The sequence below is a fragment of the Ovis aries genome, chromosome 17 (assembly GCF_016772045.2).
Source record: "Ovis aries strain OAR_USU_Benz2616 breed Rambouillet chromosome 17, ARS-UI_Ramb_v3.0, whole genome shotgun sequence".
NCBI classification, from domain to species: domain Eukaryota; kingdom Metazoa; phylum Chordata; class Mammalia; order Artiodactyla; family Bovidae; genus Ovis; species Ovis aries.
The window spans coordinates 61,262,068-61,277,993 of NC_056070.1; the positions used below are offsets into that span (position 1 = coordinate 61,262,068).

The following is a 15,926-nucleotide window of genomic DNA, read 5'->3' on the forward strand; positions in this document are numbered from 1 at the left end:
TTGATAACTGAGTACCTGAGAGTTCATTATGCTATTTTCTGACTTCGGTATGTGTCTGAAATTTTTCTTGTGTGTATCTGTGTCTCTGTGTGTGTGTCTGCGTGTGTCTGTGTGTGCATTGTCACTTTAGTCATGTCTGACTCTGAAACCCCATGGACTGTAGCCCACCAGGCTCTTCGGTCCATGGAATTCTCCAGGCAAGAATACTGGAGTGGGTTGCCTCTTCCTTCTCCAGAAATTTTTCATAACATCTTCAAAGAATAAAAAAAATGCAGAGCTCTGGCCAGGCCCAAGTGCCGCTCTGGTGCTGCTCTCTGGTGGCCGAATCCGGAACTGCAGCTCCGAGCTGGCGCTGGAGTAGGTGTTGGTCCTCAACAGGAAAGAGGGTTTGGGGGCGTCCCTGCTCACCTCACTGAGATACTCCGCGTGGTGCTTGGTGGCCACAAACACGACTGTCTGGTCCTGGGGCCGCACCACGTTGCGTAGCAGGTGGAGCAGCACCGCAGCCTTGGCATCCTCCCGCACCAGGAAGAAGGAGGTCTGTGCAAAGAGGTTACTTGGGTTGGCTCGCGGGGTCAGGGTTGGGGTGGGGGTGGGTGGGTTCCTGGCCCCGCGGGCCCAGCAGAGGGGCACGGGCGGAGCCTCACCTTGAGCTGCTCGTTGAGTTTAGAGTCCACATCTAACCGGATGAGCACGGGCTCCGTCAGGCCTGAGGTGGGCAATGGAGGATGATGGGTGGGGAGTTGCTGAGAGTCAAGACTGCCCACCCCCACCACCCCCCAGGTACTGATGAGTTTCCTAGCCCTCAGCCCGGCTCCTGCGGCCCTCTCACCAGCTCGTGCGAACTCCACCAGCAGTTTGGGCAGTGTGGCAGAGAACAGGACAGTCTGGTGGCCCCCGGGGAGGCGGCCGATGATTTCCTGGAGCTGCTCTGCAAAGCCCATTTCAAAGAGCCTGGGAGGGCAGAGGGCAGAGGGCAGGGCAGGGTCAGGAGAGGGGCTTCCATTCCAGTGAGTTCCAAACCTGTCATCCTGCCCTCATCGCTGTCACCTGGACAGATGCTTCTGTAACCCAGGTCACTTTTTCTCTGTTTGCCAACCTTATCCTAAGCAGTCATGACCTTGCTACGCTGGGCCTGGTCTCAGTTATGCTTTGTTTCGTTTCGGCTGTGCTGCGCGGCATCCAGGATCTTGGTTCCCTGATCAGGGACCAAACCCATGCTCCCTGAATTAGGAGTGCAGAGTCTTAACCACTGGACCACCAGGGAGGGCCTTGTTCAAATAAACGATACCAGCCCTCACTCGGGGTCAGGCACGGTTCTATAAGAATAAAACTTCCCCTGTGTGCACTATTTTATCCCCACTTTGTAACTGAGGCAGACCACCAAGGCCTATGGACCCTCAGGGATTTGCCCAAGTTCACAGAGCTGGGATCAGCTCCCACCCCTATCTGGCTCGTCTGTGCTCAGCCTTGTGCTACTTTTTATCTCTTTGAAATCATGCGTTTGTTGTTTCACTATTCTTTTCTGTATTCCTAATACAAAAGGAGAACTGTTGGTTCAGGGAGCCCCATCAGCCCTCACATGACCTGCAGTCTGTGGCCCACTTTGGAGAAACACTGCTTCAATCTGGGCTGTGTAGGTCTCTCCTGGCAGAGCCCTCCCTCCTGGCAGAGCCCTCCCTCCTGGCCAACCCTGACACAAGTACCCGGAAATGCTCCTGCAGCCTTACCTGTCGGCCTCGTCGAATACCACGTACTCCACACTCTGCAGCTTCAGGTTCATCTCCACAGCAACATGCACCAAGCGCCCAGGGGTAGCAATGATTCTGGAAGTAGTTGTGCTGGCCAGGTCAACCAGGTCCAGGGTCACCAGCATAGCCCTCCTCTCACTCCCCAAGCCCTGGCCGTTGAGGAAAGGGCCCCAGAGCCTCATCCCCAACCCACAAACTCACATGTCGGGATTTTCGTGCAAGGCTGCAAATTGGTCTTCCATCCTAGGAAGAAGAGGGGGTGTCTGTCAGCTTGATTGAATAGGTTTCTTTTGTCGCTCTCCTTTCCCATCTCCAAATGCCTAGATGAGCCCCACACCTTGATTCCAGGCTTGGAACTGGGGGAAAGCTATTGCTGAGATGCTAGCCAAAACCACTGCCGGGACAAGGGCTATAAGTTCAAACATACAAAAGGACTGATAACAACAAAGTTCTCCAGTGAGAAGGACTCAACCATAGAATCCGTCTCATTCACTCAGTTCAGATCGAAACAAAACTGCCTTTGACCCACAGCACCACCTAGCAACTAACCCTGGAACTCCCAGCTCCACCTGGAAGCAGGTTTCCTGGATCTCTATGTCCTTGTTCTCAAACTGTTTAAGCATACATCCCTCACTTTAGTTCTCCTCTGGAAACACCTCGGGACACCTGTAGGAGCCTGGAGGCAGAATTCTGGGCCAGGTCCAGCTTATGGAGGTATTTCTGACAACCACAGCAACAGAGATAATAAATTATAATGTAGGCAAAAAAGCACTAAAAAGCGAAACACTCTTTCATTCAGAATCCAGAGTGACTGGTGACAGCGACATCCTGAGAATAAAGAAGGGGCCACCCTTTGAGGGAGAAAATGTGGGACAGGGGCAGGGACTCTAATCTTAGCTCTACTTCCAGACCACCGTGTGGCCCTCTGGGCCTATCACTTCCCCAGTTGGCTTATCTGTAAAACAGGTGTGGTGCCTGTTACCTCAAAAGGACAGTATAAGCACATCAGGAAAAATATTGTGTTTTGTAAATTTGAGCTACCAAAAACTTGTGTGCATTCCACCTGAAACAGCCCCAAATCAAGCATATTAAAACATATACAACTAAGCAACCCATTTGGGTGACTCTGGTGCTTCCAGCTCTCCTTTAGGAACACCAGAACCTGCGTCTGAGTTGTGTGGGAAATTTCTTTCGGTATTTTACTGTATGTTTCCCCTTGCTGGTATTTCAGGAACGTGCGGAGACGTTGCTGTTATTAACAAGCAGCACGGGCTCTGTCCATCTGATGGGGAGGCCCAGGCAGGCTTGCTTTGGGGGCCACCATGCAGGGCACCGAGGGGGCTCTTACTTGTCCCCACCCAGGATCAGGGCAGTCTTGAGGCCAGTGAACTTGCCAAGCTGCGGAGAGACAGAGAGAGAGACAGAGCTGGTGATGGGAGCTGAAGCTTCCCTGTTGGCTTGGTGGTAAAGAATCCCCTGCAAGGGCAGGAGATGAAGGTTTGATCCCAGATCGGCGGAGATACCCTGGAGAAGGAGATGGCTATCCGTTCCAGTATTTTTGCCTGGAACATTCCATGGACAGAGGAGCCTGGCGGGTTATAGTCCATGGGGTCGCGAAGAGTCGGATACGACTCAGCAACTGAGCATGAGTAAGGATGGGAGCTGACCCCGCCCACCGAGGCCTCGCTGACTGGTCCCAGCTCAGTCTAGCCACCCTGTGACCCCGCCCAGGCACACCTCCTTGGTGAACTTCATGGTCTGCAGGGCCAGCTCTCGGGTGGGCGAGAGGATGAGGGCGCGGGCCCCGGTCTGGGCGCTGTGGGTCTTGAGCCGCTCGAACATGGGGATGAGGAAGCAGGCGGTCTTGCCGCTGCCCGTCCGGGCCATGGCCACCACGTCCTTGCCGTCCAGGATCATTGGGATGGTCTGCAGGGGAATGAGCGGGACCGGGGAGGGGTCAGTTCCTGCACCCACCGACCACGTGATCCACAGCGTCGAGTCCCAGCGGAGAACTGGGGCATCTCAGCGGAAGGGGCGGGGCCTGTCTCCCAGCCTTGCTCCCACTCTTGTTAAAGCCTGTGTGCACAGGTCCAGGGACGAGCGGCCTGTTACCCCCAACCCTTTCCACCTTTGGGACACCTCTCTTCCGGTTAAGCCAGGCTCTACCTCCCCGTCTGGTCCTCCTCCTCAGGACCCCAGAGAAACGCTGTCTCCCTCTCGGCTAAATGTCTGAGGACAACTATCATGAGATGACAGTGGGTGACGATGGGGTGTCTGTAAGCTGTCGGGGCAGGGACTGAGCAAGGAGCAGCTTAAGTGGCAAAGAGGCCCGAGTCGAGCATCTGCCCTGCTGGGCCTGACTTTACTCTGCTTGTGAATGGGCAAGCTCATGGGGCTTCGGCCAGAGTAAGAGGGGACAACAGGTGTGATGGGTGGAATGTCAAGAGGCCAGATGGACGGGTCGAGTTGGCACCCCTCCTCCTGACCCGCAACAGCGTCCCTGCCCCATACCTTCCTCTGGATGGGTGTCGGCACCTTGTAGCCCTTCTTCATGATGCCTTTGAAGACTGGGTAGCTCAGGCCTGGGAAAGACACAGGAATGGCCAGGGGGCTGGAGAAGGCCCTATGACACATGGCTGAAAACTACACGGGACAAATGACTGTCTCAAAAACAAATAAACAGCAAGGAAAAAAAGCAATAGAACAAAGCTGATGGACTAATAGAGACTGAGAAGACAAGTTTACTGATTGTGGGGTATGAATTACATTTGGGTTCTGACATGAACACTCAATGCCATGGGCTTCCCTGGTGGCTCAGACAGTAAAGAATCTGCCTGCAGTGAAGGAGATCTGGGTTTAATCCCTAAGTCTGGAAGATCCCCTGGAAGAGGGCATGGCTACTACTCCAGTATTCTCACCTGGAGATTCCCATGGACAGAGGAGCCTGGTGGGCTACAGTCCATGGGATCACAAAGAGTCAGACATGATAAGCAACTAATACATATATATGTACATACATAATGCCGTGAGACAATGGGGGTCTGAACACTGACGGGGCCTGGGATGACACTGAGGAACTGGGTTTGTTTTAGGCGGAGGAGGTCCTGCATCTCTTAGAGGCAGGTGGGAAGTATTTAGGGACAGGAGGAGATGACTTGTTTCTTTGCCCAGTTCTCTATCTGGGTGACTGTCTTTTTCTTATTGATTTATAAAAGCTCTTTATAGATTAAGGTTATTAGCTCTTTGTCCCACAGTTGCAAATACATTCCAATATAACATTTACTTTAACTTAGCTTACAGTGTTTTTTGGCTTTTACACATGTCTAATTACCATTCAACCCCCAGATATCTTTGCCTGTTCCTGCAACAGCATCACCCAAAGTCTTGCCCTAACTGTTCTCTCATTCTGTCAGGCCCGCTGCCCACATAAGGCCGTGACTGGCTTGGAGATTATCTGCTGCCTCCATCCACCCAAGCCTACCACGGTGCAGAGTCTGGAACAGATCATGGAGGCCATGATGACCCCCTGTGGCTCCCCCCACCCAAGTTCCCAGATGCCTGGCTCACCCACCCATGGATTGGAAGCCTCCTGATTTCTTCTTCTTCTTGTTCTGAGCTCGCACCATCTCCCGTGTGTCTGGCTCCACGTCTGAGGTGCATTCCGAGGTGGGGAAAGTGGGTAGGGGTCTACCAGGTCCCAGCTGGGAGGGAGCAACAGAGAGGCAGCATCACTCCAGGTACAGTCAGACCACTGGGGGCAGGGAAGGAGGCTGTCCTGCTGCCAGGCCCCTCCAACTTGCCCTCATTCAAGGTGCTGATGCTCCTGTGAGATCACGTGACTTCTCTGCTAAAGGGCTCTCCTTTGACTGGACGAAGACAGGGCAGCGGGTCTGAGAGTAGGCTCTGCAGACAGACTGCCTGTGTTTCAGTCTCATCTCTGTCACTTGCAGCTGTGAGACCTCAGGCCTGGGACTTCCTCGCCCACAGCCTGTGTTCCCCAATCACGAAAACGGGGATGAAAAGAGCATATGCCTTACAGGGTGCTGGGAAGACCAAATGGGTATGTGTAAATCTTAGGACAGTGCCCAGATGGTGGCACCACCATCATTATCATCCAGACCAGTTATTCAGAGCCCTCAAAACTTTGGGAAGCCAATCGAAACATCTATTATGAATGAGGTACCAGACTTTTCCAGTCTGTCTTGCACCCGTCTCCCTCAGCCCCTTTCTGATCCATCACCCCTCCCCAGATCTGGTCTCTCTCATTCCTGGCTTCCTCTCTCTGCCACCCACTTGTTCTAGCACAATTAAAGCATACCCGGACACCTCCTCTGGGGAGCCTTCTTGGACTACAGCACTGTCTTCTTCCTCTCAGAAATAACATTTATAAAAATACTAACTCATAATAATGGCTAAAACTTATATGGCACTTACTATAAGCCAGGTGCTGTGCTGAGCGTTCATGTAAATTAATTCACTCCTCACAACAACACTGTCAAGCAGCTATTATTATTTAGCCTCTTTTACAGAGAAGGAAACTGACACACAGAGAGGTGAAGTGACCTGGCAAAGTCACACAGCCAGTAAGGGATATGAACCCTGGCCTCAGAGTCTATATTCCTTCCTATGTGCCCCTCTGCGGTCCAACACAACCCTCTAGGTCAGAGCTGCACCTGTCTTGTACAGTCCCCGAGATGAGAATGGTTTTTAAATCTTAAAAGATTGTAGCAAAATCAAAGAAGACAGTTGTATGACCTTATATGACCCTGCAAAGCCTAAACTAGTTACCATTTGGTCCTTTACAGGGAAAGTTTGCCAACCTACCCCTGCTCCAGACACATGATAACAAAGTGCCTTTTAACACACTGGTGCCCCAGCAACATTTACTGACGAGCAGAATGTCTGAACACTGTCATTCCTCCTTTCCACAGTGTTTGAGGCATACAGACTCAACTACTTTCTGCATGTGCAGAAGCTGAGGCACACACAGAGAGATTAAGCAATTTCTCCCATGTGTACTCCCCCACAGCCAGTACAAGGTGTTGAACACATGGCTGTGCCTTGGTCCCTAGTTATAGAGAACCTTCTGTGTGAGGCTCGGTTGAGATGGAATAAGGTCCCCATCTGGTCCCTACTTCTGAGGAGCAGAGAGGGCTCTCTTCATATAAACCCCCACTCATTCATCTATTATACCCAGAGTCTTCTCTGTGCCAGACACCCGCTAAGCACAAGGTTGTGAGAAACAACAGGCTATAGCTCTTTTGCTCCACTGGGGCTCACACCTGTTCCCCCTCCCCCCGCCCCCCCCCCATTTGCATACACTCAGCACTCAGTAGTGGAAATAGCACAGGGTCTGGAACCATACAGTCCTGGATTTGAATCCTGGCTCTCCCACTCACAAGCTATGAGGTTTTGGTAAAGTTCCTTCACCCCTCCAGGCTTCTGTTTCCTTCTCTGGAAAATGAGGATAAGCACTCAGCTCGCAGGGTTGATGTGGTGATTAAATGATAAGGCTTATAAAGGCTTTTAGCACGGAGCCTGCACACAGTAAGTGATCAATAGACGCGAGTTTAACTTATTATTAGTTTCCCAGAGGTTTGGGGGCGTCGCTGTCTCAAAGCCACGAGGTGCAGCCTTCTCCTAATTTGTCTGCCGAAGAACCCCCAAACTCTCAAAAGTCCAATGTTCAGCACCCGCACTTTTCATTGGGCGAATGGAAACCAGGACCCGCCCTCGATGGCCAGGAAGAAGCCAATGAGAAGCGCTAGACCAAGCGTCAGCCAGGAAGGCCCGCAGGCCCCGAGCTTACCCAACACAGAGGCTTCGGGAGTCTAGACCCCAGGTGTGGAGGGTCCTGGGACACGTGCTCAGGCCGGAGGTCCTGCCTTGATCCCCCGGCCAGCCGATCTCTCCCCATCCTCAGCCGTGCCCGCTCCCCAGCTGGGGGAACTGCCGGGCACCGCGCGGAGCTCGGGTTCCGACGTGTATCCCAGCCCTGCGCTCCCTACCTTCTGGGCCCGGGCGTCATCTTCTGCCTGGATCTCAAACTCGCCGTCCTCCGAGTCGCTGCTGCGGGACTGGGACGCCGCACCCCGGCGCTTCCGGAGCCCCTTCTTCTTCTTCCACTGGGCCATGGTAGCTCCGGACCGCGGGGCGGCCGCCGGGCGCGTGCCGGCAGCCATGCGGGCCCCGGCGCCGGGAAATGGGAGGGGGCGGAGCCCATAGGGACATACCAACAGCGCGGCGGGGGCACGGGGGACGCCTCCACGCGGCCCCGGCTGCGTTCCTGCTCCTTCTGCTGCCTCCAGGGGCTTGATCCACATGCACACACACACACTCCCCTCGCTGGCGCGGAAGGTACCCCTTCCGAAGCTTTGGGGAACTCCGGGGGGCGTCCGGAATCGGGGGCCTTAACTCACCCCCGAGGAGTAAATGGTTCCGGCCGCCCCGCCCCATCCTGTCACTCACGGGTTGCTGTTTGACGCGCGTCCGCGCGCGCGGAACACACGTCGCTAGGGCCCGGCTGCCAGCTCTGAGTCGTTCCGCCCCGTACCCCGGTCTGGGGTTGGAGCTGGGGGCGGCCTTGGAACTTCCCGGAGTCGCGGGCTCCCGGGATTCAGAGCTGCCGATTCGGATGTCCGGCGCGCGCCTCCGATGCCCGAGCGCCCCACAAAGGAGTCCAGGCCTGGGAGCAGGGGACGCTGACGGTAACGACCGACGTCAGCGAACCAAGATGCTCAGGTAGGAAAATAACTCGATAATGCGGGCACATCGGACATCTCCGGGACGTGGACTTGGGGATCAGTGAATGAGGGGCAGCTGGAGGACTGGGTGTGATCCCCTAGTAGGGGAATGGTTAAGTGCAGGAGCTTTAGACCCTTAATCAGGTTCAAATTCAATTTCCACTGTTTTAGCTTTATAGGTGTGACTGACACTTGCAACTTCACCTTTTGAAGCCTTAGTTTTGTCATCTATAGAATGAACATAATGGAAGCTACCTCACAGGAGTGTTGAGAGGATGAAATGAGACAATGCTTGTAAAGCTCTTTGCAGGAGGTAGGCTTGGGATCGATCAATGCTGGTTATTATTTCTGCCCGATAAATATGTACAAGATATAGAAACCTGCCCTGTTTCCCCCATTCCTCATCAGCATAGTTGATTTTCTGTGTGGTGCCAGAATAGGCAGAGGCCCAAATCTCTTGTTCATTCCCCTAGTGTTCTATAAATATTGACTGAACACACACCAGTATGCTAGGAATGCGCATTTACTCATTAAATATTCATCTGTAGCACCCCTGTCCCCGTGATTTCTGTGTGCTCACTCACTCAGTCGTGCCTAACTCTGCGAATCCATGGACTGTAGCCCGCCAGGTTCCTCTGTCCATGGGGATTCTCCAGGCAAAAATACTGGAGTGGGTTGCCATGTCCTCCTCCAGGGGATCTTCCCAACTCAGGGATCAAACCCAGGTCTCCCACATTGCAGGTGGATTCTTTACCATCTGAGCCACCAGGGACGCCCACCCCTTCATTACAACAACTCAAAAAATGTCAAATTTCTGAAATGTTCCCTGGGATTGGCAGCTCCCCTTTGAGGAAGACTGGTTGAGGGAGAATGTGACCTTTTTGCCCTGGGGATGGGCCCTTAAAGTGATTGCCAGTCTTTTCTGATGACAGATGGTTGCTACCCTGACCCCTTTTCACAGGGAGCCCTGGATGTAGGGCCTGGCAAGCAGAGCACCCCTGCTGTCACTCAGGACAACAGAGAGCATGAAGACCCCGGTGGAGATGGCCATCAGCGGGATGCAGACCCTCCACGTTCAGCACCGTGGCCGGAGTGGCTACCGGGTCAAGGTTAGGCCATCATACGTGGATGAGACTTTGTTTGGCAGCCCTGCAGGCACCCGGCCCGCACCACCAGACTTTGACCCACCGTGGATGAAGAAGGCCAACAGACCCAGAGGAGTGGGGACAGGGGTGTCTCAGGCCTTGGGGGCCAATGGGAGCTGTGAGTCCACCTCCTCCAGTGGCAGCACCCCAACCCTCACACCAAGGAAGAAGAACAAATACAGGTAATAGGATAGGAAGATTCCCTGCCATTCATCTGCTGTGTGACCTTGGGCGAGCAATTTGACCTCTCTGAGCCCGTTTCCTCACAGTGGAAGGTGGGACCCAGTGGGATTATTGAGAAGACTTAAGGGGATGAGACATGTACAGTGGTTGGCACAGTTACCCGACACTCAGGAATAAATAAATGGTAATGGCATTAGACTGGACTTCTGAGGCCCAGAGGGGTGAGGTGATTTGTCCAACAGAGAGAGAGAGTGTTGGTCGCTCAGTTGTGTCCAACTCTTTGCTACCCCATATACTGTAGCCTGCCAGGCTTCTCTGTCTGTGGAGTTTTCCAGGCAGGAATAGTGGAATGGGTTGCCATTTCCTTCTCCAGGGGATCTTTCCAAACCAGGTATTGAACCTGGCTCTGCTGTACTGCAGGAGGATTCTTTACCTTCTGAGCCACCAGGGAAGCCCTTGATTTATCCAAAGTCACAGAACAGTTTGCATAAGATTATTAGTGTGGTTGATCCATCAAATGACATAGATATGGTGATTCCAAACTGAAGCAAGTCATTTTGAAAATGGTTCTTGCTTCATTTTCACCAACAAGTTAGAAAAATGGAATCTAATGCCAGTGGTTATTTTTGTAGGGATTATTTAGACTATTTCAATGAATTTCAGCCTCGAGGGAGGCCACAGGACTCTATCTTATTGATTGTCATCAGTGTCTTGAACAGAGATATGGAAGACTAATATATTAGTCAATCAGGTTTGTTATATATAACAAAATACTATAGACTTAAACAGCATAAGTTTGATTTTCCACAGTTATGGAGGCTTAAAGTCCAAGGTCAAGATGCCAGCAGGGTTGGTTTCTCCTGAAGCCTGTCCTTGGGTTGCAGATGGCCAGCTATTCCCTGGGTCCTCACATGGACTTTTCTCTGAGTGTGTACACTCTTGGTGCCTCTTCCTCTTCTTATAAGGACACAAATCCTATTGGATTAGAGCCTCACCTTTGTGGCCTCGCTTGTGTGTGTGTTAGTCATTCAGTCGTGTCCAGCTCTTTGCGACCCCATGGACTGTAGCCTGCCCGGCTCCTCTGTCCATGGAATTCTCCAGGCAAGAGGACTGGAGTGGGTTGCTATTCCCTCCTCCAGGGGATCTTCCTGACCCAGGGATCAAACCCAAGTCTCCTGCATTGCAGGCAGATTCTTTACCACTGAGTCACCAGGGAAGCCCATGGCCTCATTTAACCTTAATTTAATTCAACACAAATCTTGGGAGGAAGCAATTCAGTCCTTAATAACTAGCCAGTCCTATTTGGGATCTATTCTGAGCCAAAAGGCACATCACTAATTGAGAGTGGGAATAGTGCCTATTTAAGGAGATAAAATTGAACAGAGATAAAAGCAAGGCCCCATTATTGTCATGTCTACTTGACAGTTCCCATGGAGCACAGGGCAGGCTCAGGTTGACATAGCAGCACTGACATCTACAACGTGGCTGAAAGTGCTGAGTTCACTGTAGGCTGCATTAACAGAAGTCCATGACAGGAAGGCAACAGTCAACCTCATGCTCTCCTGGAGGTTGGAACTTTGTGCTGGATGCTGACAGGTAGAGGCTGTCAAGTTAGAAGGTACATAAGAGGTAGAGATGCTATTAAGCAGAAACTTTGGAACCAGACAGACGTAGGTATCAACCAGATCTGGGTTTGAACAGCCAAATCAAGTGGCCAAAATGTTGACTTTTCAAAGACTTGAAGTTTGGGAATGGGGAGCACTTTTAGTTCTGGCTGAAAGTCATGGACCTCACACCTCATAGATATGCCATGAACATTTGTGAGATTAATTTAAAAAAAAATGCTGAATGAATCTAGTTAAAAGTGAGAGGCCTTGAAGGCATTTAAGTCTGGCTTAGTGATCAGGAACTTGAGCCCTTGAGTGGGGGCCTGGATTTGAATCTTATCTATACCTTCCTTGTTATCCTCCCTGTGCCTCTGTTTTCTTGTCTATAAAATGGGATTATCATATTGCCGTCCTGTGGGTTTTGTGAGAAATAATGAGATAACACAGGTGACAAGCTGAGTCCTGGGCCTATACATGAAAAACCCTGAGTAAATATTCAAAAATTTTAAAAGCTACTCTGGTGGTATGGCCAGGTCACAGCACCCTCTACATGCCGGGTTCTTGGCTGTGCAGTTTCAGAAACAGTTAGAAGGGCCACATGACTGCAGACGGTTCGGCTGACAGGGCCACTAGGAAAAGGGTGAAGTGGTGAGTTAAAAGAAAAAGTGAACGCTCTGAAGACTAAGGTTATATTAATGTTGGTTGCAAATAACATAAGGATTGGGCTTGCAAACAAGCTAAACGCGCCTCAGCAGACAAAGGACATTTGGGGCTCATATAACAGGGGCTCAAAATGTTGTTGGGATTCTTTCTCACACACATTCCAGGTGAGATGGCCACCAGCTCTTTTGCCCTTATATCCTTCCTGCCTGTTCTTCAGCACTCAGTGGAAGAAAGACATCTCTCTCCTAGTAGTTAACGCAAAGATTCTAAGGGAGACTCCCATTGGGCAGAATGGGTCATGTGGTTAGTCCTGAGCCAATCAGTGTGGTCAGGAGGATGGGGTATGCAAATTGAGCTGGACTAGGCCAATTGGGCACATGCCCAGGATGGGGTGGGGAGGATGCAGGAGGACTGGATGCTCTGCCAGGGAAAAATAGTAAGAGCTGGGAATAGTGGTACTTGAGGGCTGTGGCTTCCCTGTGGGTACTTCTGGGATCTACAGGCAATCATCTGCTGCTGTAGGGGCTTAGCTGGGGGTGGGGGGCGGAGGGGTAAGAAAGTTTACAAGGCTTATTTCCCCAGCTCATTGTTTCTCTTCCCTTCCCAGACTGATCAGCCACACTCCTTCTTACTGCGAGGAGTCTCTCTTTGGCTCCCGACCGGAGGGCGCTGGCTGGGAGGCCAAGTGGATGGCGAGAGGTGATGCTGCAAAGCTCCACGCCCTCTTCTGGACACCCCCAGCTACCCCTAGGGGCAGCCATTCTCCCCGCCCCAGGGAGACTCCAGTGCGGGCCATTCACCCAGCTGATCTCTCAAAGACAGAGCACAGGGTAGTGGCCGGCTCCCGGAGGCTGTCCGTGGCTGGGTTAGACACTCCACGCCCTCTGAGGCGGGAGTGTTCCCACTCCCTCACCCACCTTGATGTCCCTAGCACAGGTCACCCACCCGCCAGTAGTCCCTGCACAAATGGGCCCCGAGATCCCAGGCCTGCCCCATCAGGGGTGACCTTCCGGAGCCCCCTGGTGACTCCCAGGGCTCGTTCAGTCAGTGTTTCAGTGCCAACTACCCCCCGACAAGGTAGGGCTACCCAGAAAACAAAGCCCCCTTGGAAATGAGTTTCTTGGTCCTTTCTGCAGGTGTGCCCATGGGGTCACAGCGAGGGGCAGAGTTTCAGAGAATGGCGCTGCTGGGCAGGCCCCTGGGGAGACCACAAGGCATTGGTGGAGCCCTCCTGGGGACAGACAGAGCAATGGTGGGCAGTGCCCCCCCTCTGACCACCTCTGGTTGCTCCCTGCTTTCCCCACTGATACGGACTGGAGGGTCAACCCTGACATACCTGTGTCCAGTCCTGTCACGGCCACATGGCGTATCAGTGCCAACCCAGGGGGTGTCCCCCAGGAGGGCCCCCACCTCCTCCATCACACCCACAACATTGTCTCACCGCCAAGTGTGAATAAATAGTGTGATTGCCAACCTGGAGGGCTCTTCCTCCCTTCAAGCCAAGCTCTTGCTCAGGATAAGTTTCCAGCTGAGTCTGGAGGCCTCAGGAATTTTCCCAGGCACCATGTGTGGACCAGCGGGGAACACGAGGATCTGGGTGGTATGTGAGTGGACATTTAAAAATTTTAGTAGTCATATATTTATTTTCATGTATTAAATATACCAGTAGCTCATCGAAGCCATGAGTTTTGTTAATTTCTTTTTTCCCCATAAGGTAAAGACCAGTGTTAGGCCTGAATTGATTTAAGTAACAAAATTAATAATGTCGCAGTCACGACCGTGGCAGTGGGGCAACTGATCCTCCTCCCATCATAGGCTTCTAGCTAATGCCACTAATTGGTGGGTTGGCTGGTTCTTCCTGAATTCAGAATATGGGCTACAGTTGTTTTGAAATCAGATATAAACATATATCTGATGTACATTTCCTACCTTTAAAAATGCAGGTCAAGAAGCAATAGCTAAGACTGGATGTGGAACAATTGACTGGTTCAAAATTGGGAAAAGAATATGACAAGGCTGTATATTGTCACCCTGCTAATTTAACTTATATGCAGAGTACATCATGCGAAATGCCAGGCTGGATAAATCACAAGTTGGAATCAAGATTGCCAAGGGTAATATCAATAACCTCAGATATGCAGATGATACCACTGGCAGAAAGGGAAGAGGAACTAAAGAGCTTCTTGAGGAGGGTGAAAGAGGAGAGTGAAAAAGCTGGCTTAAACTTAGCATTCGAAAAAGCTAAGATCATGGCATCCAGTCCCATCACTTCATGGCACAGGGGGGAAAAGTGGAAGCAGTGACAGATTTTATTTTCTTGGGCTCCAGGATCACTTTGGACAGTGACTGCAGCCATGAAATTAAAGGATTAGAAGAAACAAGCTGCTCCTTGGAAGAAAAGTTATGACAAACCTAGACAGCATATTAAAAAGGAGAGACATCACTTTGCCAACAAAGGTCCATCTAGTCAAAGCTATGGTTTTTCCAGCAGTCATGTATGGATGTGAGAATTGGACTATAAAGAAAGCTGAGCACTGAAAAACTGATGCTTTTCAACTGTGGTGTTGGAGAAGACTCTTGAGAGTCCCTTGGACTGCAAGGAGATCAAACCAGTCAATCCTAAAGGAAATCAATCCTGACTATTCATTGGAAGGACTGATGTTGAAGTTGGAACTCCAATGCGTTGTCCACCTGATACGAAGAGCTGACTCATTGGAAAAGACCCTGATGCTGGGAAAGACTGAAGGCAGGAGAAGAGAGCAATGGAGGGTGAGTTGGTTGGGTGGCATCACCTACTCAATGGACATGAGTTTGAGCAAGCTTCAGGAGTTGGTGATGGACAGGGAAGGCTGGCGTGCTGCTGTCCATGGGGTCACAAAGAGTTGGACACGACTTAGCAACTGAACTACAACACCAAAGCTCTTAAAAACAAAAAGCGAAATCCACAATTATTGGACTTTGCCAAATTGAATAAGAATACAAAATTACAGCAAGAATACAAAATTACACATGGCACCTGGAGAGCATTCAGGATGGAGCCCTAACTGGTCAGGGCCCACCTTTCCCTGCTCTGCACTGTCCTGGGTCAGGCCCCTTAGGAAGAACAGCAACGCCTTCGCCCTGATGGAGTTGCACCCAGAATCGCAGCATCCCAGTGGGTTGGGTGGAGGCCAGGCTTCGGGCCTCTCCTTGTGCCCATTTTCCCATGACACAACTCCAGGAGGCATGGATATTCCAGACAGGCCAGCTGGAGGCCACATCTTGGGTTCTATACCTCTACACTGGGGGAAAAGATGAGCATACACTCCTGGGGAACTATGGGAGGAGCCAACGGTGACTAGGACCAGGGGCGCATGTACAGATGCTTACGCAAGTCGGGTGGGGCATGAGGGAAGCCAGCAAGCTGCGCTCTCAGCACAAACACAGCATTTTAAACGTGGATGTTTAAATTTCCTTGAACTCTAACAGAATTAGTACCCTCCTCTCCTCAGTTTTACTTAAAACTCTAATTTGCCTTCATCCCCTCCCCCTATGTTTTAACAGACATTGGCCACAAGTAACTCTTTCCTCCAAACTGTACTAAAAAAAAAGGGAAGCGACTGCCCAAGTATGATGAAAAGAGGCAACTGACCCTGAGGCGGTGAGGGCTGGAAGACATTTGGGAGTGGTGGGGACTGGGGCAACCTGTCTCTGCCATCTATGGGCATCTATAGGGGGCGCTGCTGCCCATCCCCAAGCTATCTGGATGCTGAGATTTTTTTTTTTTTTCCCCCCAGAAAAGGCATTTCTAAGCAATAGCCTCTGGGTTTTGTTTTGTTTTTTTTTTTTAATGCC

At 51.5% G+C, this 15,926-nt stretch overlaps 2 protein-coding genes across 9 annotated transcripts in view; one reads left to right on the top strand and one right to left on the bottom strand.

Annotated features, from left to right (window-relative positions):
- Nucleotides 1–7,955, bottom strand: part of DDX54 (DEAD-box helicase 54) — a 17,711-nt gene extending 9,756 nt beyond the window's left edge. For 2 of the 3 annotated variants that reach the window (XM_042234659.2, XM_027956561.3), the window contains exons 1-10: nucleotides 7,760–7,955; nucleotides 5,323–5,452; nucleotides 4,263–4,333; nucleotides 3,489–3,677; nucleotides 3,100–3,149; nucleotides 1,953–1,994; nucleotides 1,731–1,826; nucleotides 833–954; nucleotides 648–709; nucleotides 409–540 (exon numbers count right to left, since the gene is read on the bottom strand). In XM_042234659.2, coding sequence (XP_042090593.1) covers nucleotides 409–540; nucleotides 648–709; nucleotides 833–954; nucleotides 1,731–1,826; nucleotides 1,953–1,994; nucleotides 3,100–3,149; nucleotides 3,489–3,677; nucleotides 4,263–4,333; nucleotides 5,323–5,452; nucleotides 7,760–7,933 — 1,068 coding nt within the window. In that variant the 5' untranslated portion in view covers nucleotides 7,934–7,955. Of the gene's footprint in view, nucleotides 1–408; nucleotides 541–647; nucleotides 710–832; nucleotides 955–1,730; nucleotides 1,827–1,952; nucleotides 1,995–3,099; nucleotides 3,150–3,488; nucleotides 3,678–4,262; nucleotides 4,334–5,322; nucleotides 5,453–7,560 lie in introns of all 3 variants that reach the window. The other variant, XM_042234660.2, reaches the window with a different exon arrangement.
- Nucleotides 7,956–8,231: 276 nt separating this feature from the next.
- RITA1 (RBPJ interacting and tubulin associated 1) lies at nucleotides 8,232–15,864 on the top strand. Of its 6 annotated transcripts, none has more exons than XM_060401231.1 (5): nucleotides 8,232–8,492; nucleotides 8,666–8,807; nucleotides 9,456–9,821; nucleotides 12,700–12,791; nucleotides 14,036–15,864. In XM_060401231.1, exons 3-5 carry the CDS (start codon nucleotides 9,520–9,522, stop codon nucleotides 14,101–14,103), a joined length of 462 nt encoding a protein of 153 aa, XP_060257214.1. In that variant the 5' UTR covers nucleotides 8,232–8,492; nucleotides 8,666–8,807; nucleotides 9,456–9,519; the 3' UTR covers nucleotides 14,104–15,864. The 6 variants fall into 6 exon arrangements, with proteins under 6 accessions (XP_060257214.1, XP_011953265.3, XP_014957152.2 ...); XM_012097875.4 differs by lacking the exon at nucleotides 14,036–15,864 and adding an exon at nucleotides 13,229–13,770; XM_015101666.3 differs by lacking the exon at nucleotides 14,036–15,864 and having other exon boundaries at nucleotides 12,700–13,770.
- Nucleotides 15,865–15,926: the final 62 nt, after the last annotated feature.

Bases quoted from the DNA above. Each gene is read 5' to 3' on its own strand.
- RITA1 (XM_015101666.3), top strand. From the start codon at position 9,520: ATGAAGACCCCGGTGGAGATGGCCATCAGCGGGATGCAGACCCTCCAC. The intron at 9,822-12,699 runs GTAATAGGATAG...TTCCCTTCCCAG, and splicing joins AGGAAGAAGAACAAATACAG to ACTGATCAGCCACACTCCTT.